Source organism: Dendrobates tinctorius, unplaced genomic scaffold, assembly GCF_039654945.1.
Source record: "Dendrobates tinctorius isolate UK_male_01 unplaced genomic scaffold, ASM3965494v1 ptg000017l, whole genome shotgun sequence".
Lineage (NCBI taxonomy): Eukaryota > Metazoa > Chordata > Amphibia > Anura > Dendrobatidae > Dendrobates > Dendrobates tinctorius.
The window spans coordinates 12,417,091-12,436,286 of record NW_027361685.1 but is presented as its reverse complement, the minus strand read 5'-3'; the positions used below and the strand labels follow the sequence as shown (position 1 = coordinate 12,436,286).

Below are 19,196 nucleotides of genomic sequence, written 5' to 3'. Positions count from 1 at the left end.
TTTTTATTGCCCAGATGTAGTACTTTGCATTTCTCCCTGTTAAAAACCATTCTGTTAGTTGCTGCCCACTTCTCCAGTTTATTTAAATCTTTTTGAATCCTCTCTCTCTCTTCTCTAGTATTAGCTATCCCTCCTAGCTTTGTGTCATCAGCAAATTTGATCAGTTTACCCTCAATTCCTTCATCTAAATCATTGATAAAGATGTTGAACAATACAGGGCCCAGGACAGAGCCCTGTGGTACCCCACTTGAGACATTCCTCCAACTGGATGTGCAGCCATTTACGACCACTCTTTGGGTCTGATCACTAAGCCAGTTATGAATCCACCTAACAGTTGCCTTGTCCATTCCATACTTAGTCATTTTTTCAATAAGGATTGTATGAGAGACTTTGTCAAATGCTTTGCTGAAGTCAAGATATACTATATCTACAGCATTTCCTTGATCCACCCAATCAGTGATACCGTCATAGAAGGAAATTAAGTTAGTCTGACATGACTTATTAGTTACAAACCCATGCTGACTCTGTTTAATCACTTCATTCTTATCCAGGTATTGACATACATGTTGTTTAATAATTTGTTCAAAGATCTTTCCTGGTATAGAAGTCAGACTCACCGGCCTATAGTTGCCTGGGTCCACCTTCTTCCCCTTTTTGAAGATAGGAACAACATTTGCTCTTCTCCAGTCTTCTGGCACTTCTCCTTTTCTCCAAGAATTTTCAAAGATTATGGAGAGGGGTTCAAAAATTTCTTCTGCTATCTCCTTCAGTACTCTGGGGTGTAATTCATCTGGACCTGGAGACTTGAATTCATTTAGGTTAGCTAAGTGTTTCCTCACTATCTTTCTGTTTATAGATATCCTGGATTCTTCTATTCCCTTAATAGGACAGTGAATAACAGTTGATGTTACATTTCCTTTCTGAGAGAAAACAGATGCAAAATAGGAATTTAAAAGTTCAGCCTTCTCAACATCCTGTCTTACCATGTCATCATTTTCATCCTGTAAAAATCCTATAGCATCTTTGACTTTTCTTTTACTTTTGACATATCCCCAAAATCCTTTATTATTGCTTTTGACATCTCTTGCAAGCCTCAATTCATTTTCAGCTTTAGATAATCTGATTTGTGCCCTGCAGGTTCTGCAGACAGCATTATATTCTTCTTTAGATATGCCTCCCTCTTTCCATTTTATAAACATTTTTTTCTTCCTTTTTAGCATGTGCTTAAGTTCTGTGTTCATCCATCCTGGCTTCCTTAAATGCTTCCTATTCTTCCCTCTTTTCGGAATTGTTAACAACTGTGCTTTGAGAATTTCATTTTTCAAGATTTCCCATCCTTCCTGGACATTTTTGTCTTTAAGGATATCCAGCCATTGGATCCCTCCAATTCTCTTTCTGAATCCCTTAAAATCTGCCTTTCTGAAATCTAACCTTGATGTCTGAGTCTTCACTGGTCTTCCGCCTCTAGTTATCCAAAATTCTAAAATAGCATGGTCGCTACTTCCTAGGGTCCCAGCCACTTTTACCTCCTCAACCATTTCCTCCCTGTTTATAAGGATTAGATCCAAGGTAGCAGTTCCCCTTGTTTTCTCCCTTACCTTTTGGAAGATAAAGTTGTCAGCAAGAGAGGATAAGAATCTCCTTAACCTGTTAGTTTTGCCTGAGAGAGATTCCCAACAAATGTCTGGATAGTTGAAATCTCCCATGACAACTATGTCATATTTTTTGGAGAACTTGGCCATTTGATGCATAAAGAGTTCACCCATAACTTCAGCTTGCACAGGCGGCCTGTAGTAAATGCCTACAATGGTGTCCTTTCCATTGTTCTGTCCTTGTATTCTTACCCAAACAGTTTCCACAGAACTCCCAGTCTCTGAAGCTTCAATCTCTGTGCAGATATACGCGTTTCTAACATACAATGCGACACCCCCTCCTCGCTTATCAAGTCTGTTTCTTGCAAATAAGTTGTATCCTTCTAGTCTTGTATTCCAATCATGTGTATTGTCCCACCAAGTTTCAGTGATTCCAATTACATCATATTTCTTTTCCTGTGTTAATAGTTCCAATTCTCCTTGTTTGTTGCCCATGCTTTCTGCATTAGTATAGAAACATTTTAGTTTGTGATTGGTTTCTCTTTCTCCAATATATTTATTAACTAGATTCTTTCGTCTTTGTTCTTCCTTTCCACTTCTAATAGCAGAGTTCTCAATAGCATTTGTCAGGTGTACGGCTTTTTCTGGTCTTTTGCTTCCCTTCCCATGTTGTTCTAGTTTAAAGCTCTCCTTACATATGGGGGCATATTCAGTGGAGCATCATATGGGGGCATATTCAGTGGAGCATCTTATGGAGGCAGCATATGGGGGCATATTCAGTGGAGCATCTTATGGAGGCAGCATATGGGGGCATATTCAGTGGAGCATCTTATGGAGGCAGCATATGGGGGCATATTCAGTGGAGCATCTTATGGAGGCAGCATATGAGGGCATATTCAGTGTAGCATCTTATGGGGGCAGCATATGAGGGCATATCCAGTGGAGCATCTTATGGGGCAGCATATAAGGGCATATTCAGTGAAGCATCTTATGGAGGCAGCATATGGGGGCATATTCAGTGGAGCATCTTATGGGGGCATATTCAGTGGAGCATCTTATGGAGGCAGCATATGGGGGCATATTCAGTGGAGCATCTTATGGAGGCAGCATATGAGGGCATATTCAGTGTAGCATCTTATGGGGGCAGCATATGAGGGCATATCCAGTGAAGTATCTTATGGGGCAGCATATAAGGGCATATTCAGTGAAGCATCTTATGGAGGCAGCATATGGGGGCATATTCAGTGGCGCATCTTATGGGGGCATATTCAGTGGAGCATAGTATGGGGGCATATTCAGTGGAGCATCTTATGGAGGCGGCATAAGGGGGCATATTCAGTGGAGCATCTTAAGGGGACAGCATATGGAAACATTCGATGGAGCATCTTATGGGGGCAGCATATGGGGATATATTCAATGGAGCATTTTATGGGGCCTATTCTATGGAGCATTTTATGAGGCAGCATATGGAGCATAATCTATGGAATGTCTTATGGGGCCATAACCTTTATGGAGCAGCATATGGGGCATATTATTCTATGGAGCATCTTATGGGGCCATTATTAACCTCTGTGCAGCATTATATGGGGTGCATTTTGTATGGAGCATCTTATGGGGCCATCATGAACTGTATGGAGCATTATATGGGGCTCCTGATTCAATATGGATATTCAAAAACATTCAACCTACTGATGTCTCAATTAATTTTACTTTTATTGGTATCTATTTTTATAGTGGTTTGAAAAAACCACTATATTGTAATCCGAACGCTGCTAACTTATTCTTCTTCTTATTATTATTATTAAGTTGATTTCCGCAATTAATACAGTACGAACCGCTACACGCACAGACTACGTTGAGGTGTCGTTTCGAAGCCAGCGTCCACGAGAGGTGTGCTAAGTATTTTTCGTGTCGATCGGATTTGTAGTTTTTGCGCAATTTGCATTTGAAAATTTTTTTTCCCGTCATTGGAATGCACTGTCTCCAATGCTTTTCAATGGGAAATGGCAAAACGTGCCCTGAGGCGATTGAAATGGCAGTTAAGCTCATTGATATGCGCAGGCAGACCAAGTTACTATGCCAACGCCTACGAATGTCACATGACGCCCCAAGGACAGAGCTTCTGCCACATAATATCAGCTCTTAAAGCGAAACCCACAGCACTAATGCAAATCTAGCTTCATCACATGACACATGCCCCTGAGAGAGAATGTACGCCAAAGTTGATTTAGAAGAAGCCCAGCGAGCCAAACTAGCTCTTAAAGGGCCGACGCGCCAAAGTGATTGTTAAAGGGCCGGTGCACCGAAATGAGTCTTAAAGGGCCGACACGCCAAATCGAAAGCTGAGCGACCCCAGGCTCCAAATCGGAGGCTGCGCCACCCCGGCCTCCAAATCGGAGGCCGAGCCACCCCGGCCTCCAAATCGGAGGCCGAGCCACCCCGGCCTCCAGATCGGAGGCTGATTGACCCCTGCCACAAAATCAGACCCTGAGGGGCCCCAACAAAAGCGGACCCTGAGGGGCCTCGGCCACAAAATCGGACCCTGATGGGCCCCAGCCACAAAATCGGACCCTGAGGGGCCCCGGCCACAAAATCGGACCCTGAGGGGCCCCAACCACAAAATCGGACCCTGAGGGGCCCCAACCACAAAATCAGACCCTGAGGGGTCCCAACCACAAAATCGGACCCTGGGGGCCCCGGACACAAAATCAGACCCTGTGGGTCCCCGGCCAGAAAATCGGACCCTGAGGGGCCCAACCCACAAAATCGGACCCTGAGGGGCCCCGGCCAGAACATCGGACCCTGAGGGGCCCCGCCCACCAAATTGGACCCTGAGGGGCCCCGCCCACCAAATTGGACCCTGAGGGGCCCCGCCCACCAAATCGGACCCTGAGAGGACCCGCCCGCCAAATCGGACCCTGAGGGGCCCCGCCCACCAAATTGGACCCTGAGGGGCCCCGCCCACCAAATCGGACCCTGAGGGGACCCGCCCGCCAAATCAGACCCTGAGAGGTCCCAACCACAAAATCGGACCCTGAGGGGCCCCGGACACAAAATCGGACCCTGTGGGGCCCCGGCCACAAAATCGGACCCTCAGGGGCCCAAACCACAAAATCGGACCCTGAGGGGCCCAACCCACAAAAACGGACCCTGAGGGGCCCCAACCACAAAATCGGACCCTGAGGGGCCCCACTCACAATATCGGACCCTGAGGGGCAACACCCACAAAATCTGACCCTGAGGGGCTACACTCACAAAATCGGACCCTGAGGGGCCACAACCCACAAAATAGGAGCCTGAGGGATCCCGGCCAACAATTCAAGCCCTGAGGAGCCCAGGCCAAGGAATCAGATCCTGAGGAGCCCCACCCACCAAATCAGACCCTGAGGCCAAAGTGGCCCCTGAGAGGCACTCACAGTTAAACCGGATCCTGAGTTGAAAGTCTTGCAGGAGCAGCAGGCAAGTCTCTCTTAAAGGGGCAGCCGGGTACGATTTCAAACCACTATCTGTACTTCCTTCAGGAAATACACATCTAGTTATTTTTGAAATTTACCAGTAGCTGCTGCATTTTCCACCCTAGGCTTATACTTGAGTCAATAAGTTTTCCAAGTTTTTGTGTCAAAATTAAGGGGGGGTAGGCTTATACTCGGGTCGGCTTATACTCGAGTATATACGGGTAATCCTCCAATGTCAGCTGGACATGGTATGGGGATAGTTTATAGTTCAGTTAGTAAAGGCATCATACTTCTTGCTGTTAACTAGTTAATGCTTTCTTGACCACCACACTGCAGTGTCAAAAGAGGAAGACAGAGAGACAGGCAGCAACATCATATCAGAGAGCTCGTGACCTCAAAACACAAAATCCTCAGATCCTAATATTGTGACATAATATTAAGAATAATATCTATTCATTGATATTGCGCTATTAAATCCTCTGACGGATCTGCTGTGAATGGCGAAACTCGCTGATGTGAAAGTAGCCCAAGTCACTGACGACAGTGTCTGCATTAGTCATACTCGCCAATGGGGGGGGCAGCAAGAAAAGTGCCTAGGGCAGCACAAACTCTAAATACGGCCCTGCCTGCAGGCGTGAATAAATGTATATTACAGCCATCAGCCACGCACAGCTTAGAGATATATCATGGCACAGGTGGAATGTTTGCCCTGTAGATTATCACAATCCTCCTTGAAGTTAGTTGGTTTTAATACAAATTGAAAAGTCAGGATAAAGGGAAACTCTGCTGTTATTATACAGAAATTCACACTCGGCCTCACTGCACATTTACTGTTGTCCATCATAAAAGGGAAGTTTGGCCAGAAAGACTGGACCTGGTCTTGTAGGGACCATGAGACATTCAGCAGCACAGAAGGGAGAGAAGATTCATCCGATAAGATCTCAGGGATCTAGGAAGCCAACAGCATCATTACCCTCCGCTTTCTGTTACAGGCCCAGCATAATACCTTTCTTCAAGTGATTTTCTAACTTGTCAGCACACTCTACGTACGCTGTCATTTGGCTTTATAGTTACAGATCTGGGCAGGTAACGGTCAGCGTCTTCTAATGTGAAGGAGACAATGGCTAATGAAATCAGTTATTAAACCTTATATAAGTCAGTTCTGATATGGTGTACCAAGATGGCGTCTGTGTCTTCAGACACCTTGGAAGGAATCCTTGGAATGCAGAAGCTAAGATACTGGATACCATATATGGAAGTGAAGTTGAAATAGACCTATCATAGACTGACACTGGCTACTCAGGAGATTGTGTGACACCCATTTCCTGTCTCTCTGTCTTGAGAATAAACTTCAGTTGTGTGCAAGCCTTTACTGAGAAAGGAGTAGACATCTAACTCTGTGTTCAGTGTGACTCTTTAAGAGTGCACTCGGCCTATATTGGATCAGGTGCAAGCAATCATATAGATCTCTCTTTAAGGGATCACCCTCACACTAATACCAGGGGGTAGGTGGATCCTCCAGGTTGTAAGTTCTATAGAAAAGGTCAAAGTCATTTGAACAGTTTTGGTGGAGGAGAATGTTGTGGTCAAGAGGCAAAATGGTGATCATGGTAATATGGCCGGACTACACCACCGATAAGGCAGCCACAGCCAGTGACTGAGAAGAATCTGTGACTTCTCTGCATTCAGTGGTTACTACTCACCTGGGTAGTCATATGTGGGAATCTCCTCTTTACACCGCTCATCATCTCTCACATATGTCTCTGTAGTATTAATATGGGTCAGATCTTCACCCTGAAACAAATATTGTAAAAGTCACCGACAGATGGAGAAGTCCCATCTATGATCAGCTCTAATCCTGCCATCTCCACCGTTCTCATTACACAAGTATAAAACATATAATACTGGTGGATAAAACAAGACTGAGCACAAGACCTTCACAGCCGTCTACACATCATAGGGAAGATCTCCTGACACCTTCTCTCCATCTACCTGATGATCCTGAGGAACATTGGGATCTTCTTGGTTACAGTCCTGTGGAAGAAGAGGACGGGGACATCTCTCTGGTGTTGTCCTCTTACTGGATAGATCTGGAGGAAACACATACAGGGACTGAATTCATTCTCTACATACAGATAATTATAGGCCGTGTGTATTTAGTCCTGTCTATTACCTTGTGATGTGAGGGGTTTGGGAACCTCCATTATGATGGTCTTGTACAGATCTCTGTGTCCTTCTAAATACTCCCACTCCTCCATGGAGAAATAGACAGCGACATCCTGACACCTTATAGGAACCTGACACATACAATGATACCGTCATCCCCCCGATCCCTTCATAGTGTTACTGTATAATGTCCCAGCATTCCCAGCAGTGTCACCTCTCCAGTCAGCAGCTCAATCATCTTGTAGATGAGTTCTAGGATCTTCTGGTCATTGATGTCTACATGGATCAGGGGGTGAGGTAGAGGCCCTGTGATTGGGCTCAGGGGTCTTCTCCATCCCTCAGACATAGGGTCCTGACAGTGATCACCAGAGGTCTTCTTCACCACTGTGTAATCCTGGTAATGGAGAGACACATTAATAAATCTCACTCCAGACATTTCCAGAGTCCTCACCTCTCCAGTTCTGTCCATCTGTTATTCCCACAGATAAGAATGATGTAATGTGACGTCATCAGAATCTCTCACCTCTCCAGTGAGACTGAAGAGGATCTCTAGGGTGAGGTGTAATATCCTCTCCACCATCTTGTCTCTGTCCATATCCATCCTTGATGGGTAAATCAGGAACATTTTCTTTTGTAGAAGATCTTCCCTGAGAGGATCCGATAATGTAGAGACCTGAATGAGAAGATGATGAGCCGATGTAACATCATATGAATCCTGTGTAATAATACAATTACTGGAGATAATAAGGGAAACATATGAGATTTATTATTTTACAGTGCTTAGTTTTGTTCCCTGACGTCCCCCCAGTTCCATCACCCTCATTCCCTTCTTTTGAGGTCCATACCATCAGGCTCTTCTGTCCCCTCTCCCTCAGAGTAGCGGTCATATACCGGCCCCCAGGCTCACCCACCCACTTCCTTGACCACTTTTCAGCCTGGCTGCCGCACTTCATGTCCTCAGAAATACCAACTCTTATTCTGGGAGGCTTCAACATCCCCATTAACAGCCCTACTTCCACATCTGCATCCCAGCTTCTATCACTAACCACCTCTCTTGGCCTCTCACAGCTCTCAACCTCTGAGACACAGAAAGACGGTAACACCCTTGACCAGGTCTGTGTCCGGCTTTGCTCAATCTCCTACCTAAATAACTCACCACTTCCCCTCTCTGACCACAACATTCTCTCCTTCACGCTCACAAATCCTCGCCCACCCCAGCACACTCCTACCTATCACACATTCAGAAATCTACAAGCCATTAACCCTCAGACACTTTTAGACTCCCTACAATCTTCCGTCCCCAATCTCCTCTTTTTCCTGTAATGATCTGGCTGTTCATCACTACAACACACTCTTACAACCACCCTTAAACAGGTAGCGCCCCTCACCCTCAGAACCTCCAAACACAGAGTAAAACAGCCCTGGCTCACATCGCAAACTCAATTTCTCCAGCGATGCTCTAGGAGTGCTGAACGCCGATGGAGAAAAACCCGCACAGCAGAAGACTTCATCCACTTCAAATTTATGTTAAGAACCTACAACTCTGCCCTTCACCTCGCCAAACAGACCTACTTCACCACCCTGATCTCCTCACTAGCCAACAACCCCAAGAAACTTTTTGACACTTTTCACTCCCTCCTCAGGCCAAAAGCACAAGCTCCTATCTCAGACATTTGTGCAAATGACCTGGCCTCCCATTTTATAGAGAAAATAGATAATATCCGTCAGGACATCCGCTCCCAACCACCAAGTGCTGTGACTCCCATCCCTAATTGCATTTCCCCTGGCTCACTTTCCATATTTGATCCCATCACAGAAGAAGAAGTCTCCAGACTCCTATCTTCTTCTCGCCCAACTACATGCACTACCGACCCCATTCCCTCACAACTCCTCCAGTCTCTTTCTCCAGTCATCACAACTCACTTAACTACAATCTTTAATCTCTCCCTCTCCTCAGGCATTTTCCCATCCTCCTTCAAACACTATCATTACTCCATTATTAAAGAAACCTGCTCTCGACCCATCCTAGTCTACTGCAGCCTTACCCGTTACCTCTCCTCTCACTCCCTCCTAGACCCTTCACAGTCTGGCTTCCGACCCCTACATTCGACTGAAAGTGCACTTATCAAAGTGACCAATGACTTTCTGACAGCAAAATGTAACGGTGAACACTCTCTGCTCATTCTTCTCGACCTTTCTGCAGCTTTCGACACTGTTGACCACCGTTTCCTACTCCATAGGCTCCAGTCACTAGGCATTAAGGACATCGCTCTCTCCTGGTTCTCTTCCTATCTCTCTGACCGCTCCTTCAGTGTTTTGTTTGCTGGCTCCACGTTATCTCCTCTTCCTCTCGCTGTCGGGGTACCTCAGGACTCAGTCCTTGGCCCCCTTCTCTTCTCTCTCTACACGGCCCCAATTGGACAGACCATCAGCAGATTTGGCTTTCAGTACCATCTTTATGCTGATGATACACAACTATATATGCCATCCCCTGACCTTACCCCCGCTGTACTACAGAACGCCAGTGACTGTCTGTCCGCAGTCTCCAACGTCATGTCCGCTCTCTATCTGAAACTTAACCTCTCAAAAACTGAACTTCTTCTGCTCCCGCCATCTACTAACCTCCCTAAATATGTCATTTCCCTCACCGTAGGTGGCACCATAATAACACCCCGGCAGCAGGCGAGCTGTCTGGGTGTTATGTTTGACACCAACCTCTCCTTCACATCCCATATACAATGTCTTGCCTGCTCTTGCCGCTTACACCTAAAGAACATCTCTAGAATCTGCCATTTTCTCACCAGGGAAACAAAAAAAACCGTCATTGTCACTCTGATCCACTCCCGCCTGGACTACTGCAATGATCTATTAATTGGCCTCCCCGCTACTCGACTTTGCCCTCTCCAGTCCATACTTAATGCAGCAGCCAGGGTCTTCTATCTGGCTAATCGGTACTTGGACGCGTCCGCTCTTCGCCAGTCCTTACATTGGCTGCCCATTCATTATAGGGTCCAATTCAAAGTACTTGTTCTCACCCACAAAGCTCTCCACAGTGCGGCACCCCCCTACATCTCCTCCCTCATTTCCGTCTATCGGCCTAGCCGACCGCTGCGCTCTGCAAAAGGCTTTCGACTAACCTCTGCACTAATCCGCGCCTCCCACTCCCGACTCCAAGACTTCTCCCGCGCTGCGCCAATCCTCTGGAATGCTCTACCCCAAGAAATTAGGACTATCCACAATTTGCACAGTTTTAGGCGCTCTCTCAAAACACATCTATTCAGAGCAGCCTATCACGTTCACTAATCAAAGTCATTTTATGTGCAAGTGTGAGTATGTAGCCCATTCACTATCTCTGTCCCCCACCTTCTCAAGAAGGCTGGACCATCATTGTAAATACATCATTGTAAATACACACCTGTACTTTGTATCTCCCCCACCTCATTGTAGATTGTAAGCTCTCACGAGCATGGTCGTCTTATTTTACTTTAATTATTGTATTGTTAACGTTGTTACTTATGACTTGTGTTTTGAAACTGTTAAACTGTAAAGCACTGCGGAATATTTTGGCGCTATATAAATAAAGATTATTATTATTATTATTTTATCTACTAATAAAACCTATATATTTAGGTCACAGACAACAAGCAGTTTCCTCCTCGGAGTCGGCAGCTGAACACGTTCCTCATAGACTCATCTTCCATAACGCTAATTCTCGTCTCATTACCGACACTGGAATCGGCATTAGCAATACTGCAGGAGATATTCATTACACGCGACATGAGAAATAACTCCTTCATGATGAGGACGACATCTTCATCTTCTACTGCGGCTCTAGAGACAGATTTGGCCAGAGTCAGTCACTGACTCCATCCCCACCGGCCGTCTATATGAAGGTTTCCCGTCTTCCCCGCACTGGAATCTTCTCTCACGTTAGATCTCAGCTCTGAGTCACACACAGAAGTTTGAGGCTTTTAGAAAAGATTTTTAGTTTCCACAAACACAACGGACAGAAATGATCTGATCCCAAAGTCTCCATGTACAGTGATTTATGGGGTTTATTTCTGGCCTTAGGCTTTCCTATATTACAAGAAAAACTCCAGAAAAAGCCGATATTAAAATGTTTCTAAAGAAAAATTGGCTCCAACAATTCTTGTAAGAAGAAAAAAAATAACAAAAAAGCAGAAGACACATTTTATAATTTTTGACATGTTAAACATTTATTAAAAAGAAATTAATCTTTTTGGGCCCCAGAACACAGATGTACACCGCAGGGACGGCACAGGAGCGGCTGCAACAAAAACCCTGAGAGTTTAACCACTTGCTGATGTGAAAAGCAAACATGGCATCTAAGAAGGTGTGACAGAGTTTGGCTGAATGCCCCCCGCCTCCAAGTACTCGATAGTATGGGGCGGCCTAGTTACTGCGATACTTACATGCCTAATAATGGGGTCTGGGCTGCAATGTATGAAGGTCTATTAGGCCGGGCCAGAGGCAGCGTCCAATAAGTTACCTTATAACGCCCCCATACACATTAGACTAAAGTTCCATGAAGGCACTGATTTCGGGGGGTTTGGCCGACCATATAATGTATTTGGGGGCCTCCCGACAGATGTCAGGGCAGAGAAGGATCCGGCATCCTGAATTTCAGAGGATAATCTGTTTGTTCTTCCTGTAGATAATCCTCCTCTAGAGGAGTCTGGAGGCGACTCTCTCATAAAGACCACAGGAAAGCTGGAATATTTGTGTGTATGGGGGAGTCGGGAGAGATAGCCGTTTGCCAAATGACCATTCAGCCAACTCTGATCTCATCTGTATGGGGCCCACCATCCAGGTAAGGTGGAGACACCTGACCACACTCCAACACCGGCACCTCCACACCACAAAGTAGCGTAGCAAAGCACCACGGGTGGCTCCCTGCTTGGAGTGTAGCAAAGCACCTTTGGTGGCTCCCTGCTTGGAACACGAAACGTGCTGGGAGGCGGGTGGAGTTTAGTTTGCACTCAAAAGAGCGGGAAGAGTTTAGGATTTGGTCAGTCTGACAGAGTCAGAGGAGGAGAGAAGATCCCCGGAGTGGGATGGATGGAAGTAAGTGCTGCAGCCGACCTCAGTGACCTGGGTCCGCTGGCACAGGAAGGAGACATTATAGAAAGCCTGACTCTCCATGAGAAGGAAAGGATTGTACGGAACGCAAGGAGAGGAGGATTAAGGATTAGGGTTAGAGGAGAACCCTTCCCAAGTTCACATCGCAAGGCCGGGGTCCGGTCCCCGAGGTTGTATGGATACTAATGGTCCTGCAGCAGACACCGGAGGAATAGAAGTTGTCACCACTTTATTCCTACACAAGACTTGGGGGCACAACAGCATCATGAGTGAGCCGGGACTAGGTAGTAAGGAGTCCCCGAAGCAGGCCACAGCTGTCTGCCGTACAAGTAGAGTTCATAGGAACATCTGACAGGAGGAACTCCAGTGTAACTCAGTACTGTGATTACTATAGGCGCAACAAGGGAGACATTCAGAAAAGGCATATGTTGGCGGAGTGTTGGAAAGGAGTACTTTATCTTACCTGGAAGTTGGCTGAGCTCCTGACCCGGAGGACACGGCACGGATGCGGGCGCTTGTACCACAACAGACTGTGAGTAAAGCTTTGGAACTAAATGCCCTGGTGTCCTCCACTTATTCCTGCATCCACCTGCTCAGCACTGCTACATCCCTCGTGCCTGACACTGCACCATCTACGTGTCACTTCACCTACACTGCCCTGGGACTACAGCCCTGCCTGTGGAGGGCTATAACATCATTGCTGCACCACACCATCTGTCCCAGAGGATCTGTCTGCAGCCTCTGCTTAACATCTTCATTGCCGAACGCCACAGGTGGCGTCATGAATCATTCATTCATAAACTGTAACTATCAGAAACAGACTGAACTCATTCCCTCTTTACAATGGGCGCCCAGGGCCATGGGCCGGGTCCCAGCTGCCGTGACATCTACCATTGAAGCTCATTGGGCCCGGTACCGAGTACCCCGCCGGCCCTGGGAGGGCGACCCAACTTGGCGTTGCGAACAGGATGACGAAGCCCGGTACCACCGGGTTCTGTGTACCTCAGATTTATTGGACTTAAAACATTGCTGAAAATGTGCCGAAATAACCACATTTATAGACTGTAAAATGGACTCTAAAAATGGCCGCCGACATGGTGAAGAAGGGCGTGACAACATGGGTGGTCCTAAGAAAAGACCACAAACTGTCCAGGGCCTCCCCTGCCTGAACTTCTATGCAACCGCAACATGGCCCACCCCCAGAGGGGTTCGTATACTGGCTTGGTATGGAGGAGTAGGAAGAAGACGCCGCCCCCAGAAGGAGGAGCGAGAGTCGGTGGCGGGAAAGGAGTCCAGACAGGAAGAAGGAGAGACCACCATGATGAAAGAAGGAAGGAGGCCCGAAGAGAGCACGGAGGTTGAGCTGAACCTCCCCCGGCACACTGGCTGAAGGCTCCAATCAGACTCCCAACATGAATCGTCAGCAGCTGGAAGACGAGATAACCCAGCTGACTACCCGTCTGCGGCTGAGACAGGAGGCACTTTGGATCCTGAACTGGCAGCACGCCCGGGAGGGGCCCACGCCATCAGCACCTCTATCACCGGTACCTGTCGCTGCTGCTGTACCACCGGTACCTTCACCCGCAGTACCTGTCGCTGCTGCACCGGATCTCCCTCAGGCAGCACCCATGGAACCGACGGCTGCTGCAATGTTACCGGCAGCGCCTGTCTCCACCTCCATGCTGCAATTACCGCTGGTCGCGGCCTGCCAAGAGGAGTTGTTTGAGGGCTGGGGAGCTGAAGCAGAGGAAGTAGAGCCCCAACCTGGACCTGACACGGCTGCGCAGGCCCCACCAGAGACCCCTGCGGACCCGGAGCCGCCATCTGCTCCACCGCCGCCACCAGCAGCTGATTGGACTATGCCGGTGGATGTCCATGCTTTCGACTGCCGTCCCAAACCTGCACCGGAGCATCGCCAGGAGGCTCCAGGTACGTCTGCTGCCCCTACATCTGGGCAGGCCTCGGGGTGTGTAACTGCTGCAGTGTCCGGACAGGTCGTGCTGGACCTTGTCTGGGACTGGGACTATGAGCCCTGGGGGGAAACACCTGAACCCCTAGCAGTAGTGCCCTTGTCTACGGTGGGTAGAAGCAGATCCTGGGAGGAGGATGAGACCATGGCCAAATGTCAGACCATCCACCAGCTGGCAGTCAAGCAGAGAGAATGGGAACAGCGGAGGCTGGCTGTGCTGGGCCCTGATCTGGACCAGAAGGAAAAGGTCCGTGCCGGTCACTACAGTCCCCGGGACTCAGCAGGATGGGGTCAGGTCCTGAATGTTAATCATGAGCGGGGGTTTTGTTTCATCACCGACCCCAAGTGGATCTCAGACCTATTCTTCAGCAGGAGGGATGTGGAGTCTCACCTCAGAAAGGGACACCCTGCCAGAGACCTGCAACCAGGGGAATACGCTACTTTTAACCGGCATGAGGGGTTACGTGGCTGGTACGCTATGAATATACGCCGAGAAAGAAAAGACCTATGTCCCTCCGGCAGGAATACCTCCCACTGTGGTGATCACACCTGCCAAGGCCAGGCAGGCTACATCCAACCCTGTTAACCACCCTATGGTACAGGTAGTTGCACCCGCTGTACCTCAGGCAGAAATTCCACCAGCTGCCACCACCTCGTCCTATGTGAACCCACAAGCAGGAAGAGGATGCCCACCAGTTCTCCCCTGGCAGCAGCCCAAGTCATCAGCTTCCAGCACCCCAGGAGGGGACCACCAACACTAAAGAGCATACCAATAACTAACTCTGTTACCCAGGAGGGTATTTGCACCATTGTGCCTGTTTTTTCTATTTTTGTTATGATGTTTTCTTGTTGATTCCAGTTTTTGTTGCCCAGTTTTATTGGCAGTGTTTTTCTTACTGAACTGTGGAGATCATGGACACTGAATGATCCAGAACTGTTAAGTATATAGTTGCACCTCTTTAGGTGCTCTTTCTTGGTTTTACATAAGTCTTTTAGGAATAAGGACTACCTCAACTAATTAGCGTTTTACTTTTGGAATAAGGACATTTCATGACATCTTGGCTGGATCAATGTCTATATTGCACTTATTAATAATGTTTAGCACTTTTTGATAGTAAAAATAAATAATGATAGTGGTTAATTATTATTATTATTATTATTATTTATTGTTATAGCGCCATTTATTCCATGGCGCTTTACATGTGAGGGGGGTATACATAAAAACAAGTACAATAATCTTAAACAATACAAGTCATAACTGGTACAGGAGGAGAGAGGACCCTGCCCGCGAGGGCTCACAATCTTCAAGGGATGGGTGATAATACAGTAGGCGAGGGTAGAGCTGGTCGTGCAGCGGTTTGGTCGATCGGTGGTTACTGCAGGTTATAGGCTTGTCGGAAGAGGTGGGTCTTCAGGCTCTTTTTGAAGGTTTCGATGGTAGGTGAGAGTCTGATATGTTGTGGTAGAGAGTTCCAGAGTAGGGGTGATGCGCGAGAGAAATCTTGTATGCGATTGTGGGAAGAGGAGATAAGAGGGGAGTAGAGAAGGAGATCTTGTGAGGATCGGAGGTTGCGTGCAGGAAAGTACCGGGAGACGAGGTCACAGATGTATGGAGGAGACAAGTTGTGGATGGCTTTGTATGTCATGGTTAGGGTTTTGTAATGGAGTCTCTGGGCAATTGGGAGCCAGTGAAGGGATTGACAGAGGGGAGAAGCTGGGGAATAGCGGGGGGACAGGTGGATTAGTCGGGCAGCATACCTTAATAAAGGTATTGATCGTACTAGAACAGATTTTATAGCTGACAGTGAGATCTAGGAAAGATGTGAAATTTGAATAAAGATTTAAAGTTACAGGTGACAAACCAGGCATCAGCGGTTGTCACTTAGGCTCAAGAAAATGTGAAAGAAGAAATATGTTAATGAGAATACTTGAAGTGGTAGTGTGTTTACTGCCAATAGCACTTTGAATTAGGTACTGTATTAGGACATAGATAGTTAGTTAAAATTGCTTGCAATGTTCAAGAATGAGTGCCTCCCACATTGGGAAGTTTAGATAATTGTTTATTAGCATATCAAAATTTTTGTATGTCCTGTATCTGTCCATCTTTGTTTCTCTTGCAGCCCGCGGACGTGCTGTGTTTAAAGGGGTGGTATGTGGCGCCCCTGAGGGTTCAGTCGCCACAGAGGTACTGCACCTCCTCCTGAGGTGTGGTACCCCATCATCCAGGTAAGGTGGAGACACCTGACCACACTCCAACACCGACACCCCCACACCACAAAGTAGTGTAGCAAAGCACCACGGGTGGCTCCCTGCTTGGAGTGTAGCAAAGCACCTTTGGTGGCTCCCTGCTTGGAACACAAAACGTGCTGGGAGGCGGGTGGAGTTTAGTTTGCACTCAAAAGAGCGGGAAGAGTTTAGGATTTGGTCAGTCTGACAGAGTCAGTGGAGGAGAGAAGATCCCCGGAGTGGGATGGATGGAAGGAAGTGCTGCAGCCGACCTCAGTGACCTGGGTCCGCTGGCACAGGAAAGAGACATTATAGAAAGCCTGACTCTCCATGAGAAGGAAAGGATTGTATGGAACGTAAGGAGAGTAGGACTAAGGATTAGGGTTAGAGGAGAACCCTTCCCAAGTTCACAGCACAAGGCCGGGGTCTGGTCCCCGAGGTTGTATGGATACTAATGGTCCTGCAGCAGACACCGGAGGAATAGAACTAAAAACAAGGAGAAACAAAGAGTATATGTTACCAAAAAATTATAACAAAAAATTTTTTTGTGGGCGCCCCTGGTCAAAATGAGAGCGAGAGAGAGCGCTGTATAATGAGGCCCAGGCTTTATAGTGAAGGGATAGGAGTCTGAGGAAAGGGCTGTTCTCAGGAGCTACAGTCTGAGGAAAGGGCTAAAAAGCATTCACTAGACCCCTGTACAGCTGTATAACGAGGCCCAGGCTTTATAGTGAAGGGACAGGAGTGAGGGCTTGTGCCCAGGAGCTACAGACTGAGGAAAGGGCTAAAAAGCCTTCACTAGACCCCTGTACAGCTGTATAATGAGGCCCAGGCTTTATAGTGAAGGGACAGGAGTGAGGGCCTGTTCCCAGGAGCTACAGTCTGAGGAAAGGACTAAAAAGCCTTCACTAGACCCCTGTACAGCTGTATAATGAGGCCCAGGCTTTATAGTGAAAGGACAGGAGTGAGGGCCTGTGCCCAGGAGCTACAGTCTGAGGAAAGGGCTAAAAAGCCTTCACTAGACCCCTGTACAGCTGTATAATGAGGCCCAGGCTTTATAGTGAAGGGACAGGAGTGAGGGCCTGTTCTCAGGAGCTACAGTCTGAGGAAAGGGCTAAAAAGCATTCACTAGACCCCTGTACAGCTGTATAATGAGGCCCAGGCTTTATAGTGAAGGGACAGGAGTGAGGGCTTGTGCCCAGGAGCTACAGACTGAGGAAAGGGCTAAAAAGCCTTCACTAGACCCCTGTACAGCTGTATAATGAGGCCCAGGCTTTATAGTGAAGGGACAGGAGTGAGGGCCTGTTCCCAGGAGCTACAGTCTGAGGAAAGGGCTAAAAAGCCTTCACTAGACCCCTGTACAGCTGTATAATGAGGCCCAGGCTTTATAGTGAAGGGACAGGAGTGAGGGCCTGTGCCCAGGAGCTACAGTCTGAGGAAAGGGCTAAAAAGCATTCAGCAGACCCCTGTACAGCTGTATAATGAGGCCCAGGCTTTATAGTGAAGGGACAGGAGTGAGGGCCTGTGCACAGGAGCTACAGTCTGAGGAAAGGGCTAAAAAGCCTTCACTAGACCCTGTACAGCTGTATAATGAGGCCCAGGCTTTATAGTGAAGGGACAGGAGTGAGGGCTTGTGCCCAGGAGCTACAGACTGAGGAAAGGGCTAAAAAGGCTTCACTAGACCCCTGTACAGCTGTATAATGAGGCCCAGGCTTTATAGTGAAGGGACAGGAGTGAGGGCCTGTGCCCAGGAGCTACAGTCTGAGGAAAGGGCTAAAAAGCCTTCACTAGACCCCTGTACAGCTGTATAATGAGACTCAGGCTTTATAGTGAAGGGACAGGAGTGAGGGCCTGATCCCAGGAGCTACAGTCAGAGGAAAGGGCTAAAAAGCCTTCACTAGACCCCTGTACAGCTGTATAATGAGGCCCAGGCTTTATAGTGAAGGGACAGGAGTGAGGGCCTGTTCCCAGGAGATACAGTCTGAGGAAAGGGCTAAAAAGCCTTCAATAGATCCCTGTACAGCTGTATAATGAGGCCCAGGCTTTATAGTGAAGGGACAGGAGTGAGGGTCTGTTCCCAGGAGCTACAGTCTGAGGAAAGGGCTAAAAAGCCTTCACTAGACTCCTGTACAGCTGTATAATGAGGCACAGGCTTTATAGTGAAGGGACAGGAGTGAGGGCCTGTGCCCAGGAGCTACAGTCCGAGGAAAGGGCTAAAAAGCCTTCACTAGACCCCTGTACAGCTGTATAATGAGGCCAGGCTTTATAGTGAAGGGACAGGAGGGAGAAAAGTGGGGAAAGGAGCAAGAAGAGCCGGATTGCCCATCACTAACCTGCAGAGCCGCACTCCACATATATGGCTGCTCTGTGCGCACAGGACCTGTGATGAGGTCACAGGAGGGGAGGAGTCAGGAGTCACATGATCAGGGGCCTCAGTGTGTGCAGGACTCTGCTGTGCTGGTTGTCATGGTGCTGGATGAGGGGAAGTTTCTGTGTGGGGTCAGGAGGGGTTTACAGGGTGGATGTAGCAGAGCCGTGTGTGTACGAGGTGTACGGAGCGGAGCCGTGTGTGTACGAGGTGTACGTAGCGGAGTCGCGTGTGTACGAGGTGTACGGAGCGGAGCCGCGTGTGTACGAGGTGTACGGAGCGGAGCCGCGTGTGTACGAGGTGTACGGAGCGGAGCCGCGTGT

At 47.9% G+C, this 19,196-nt stretch overlaps 1 protein-coding gene across 3 annotated transcripts in view; it reads right to left on the bottom strand.

Moving 5' to 3' along the window:
- Positions 1-18,972, bottom strand: part of LOC141082292 (uncharacterized) — a 987,535-nt gene extending 968,563 nt beyond the window's left edge. For 2 of the 3 annotated variants that reach the window (XM_073566244.1, XM_073566246.1), the window contains exons 1-6: positions 18,839-18,972; positions 7,737-7,886; positions 7,428-7,607; positions 7,221-7,344; positions 7,040-7,137; positions 6,751-6,841 (exon numbers count right to left, since the gene is read on the bottom strand). In XM_073566244.1, the coding sequence (XP_073422345.1) occupies positions 6,751-6,841; positions 7,040-7,137; positions 7,221-7,344; positions 7,428-7,607; positions 7,737-7,886; positions 18,839-18,859 (664 nt within the window). In that variant the 5' untranslated portion in view covers positions 18,860-18,972. The remainder of the gene's footprint in view (positions 1-6,750; positions 6,842-7,039; positions 7,138-7,220; positions 7,345-7,427; positions 7,608-7,736; positions 7,887-18,838) is intronic. The other variant, XM_073566242.1, reaches the window with a different exon arrangement.
- Positions 18,973-19,196: the final 224 nt, after the last annotated feature.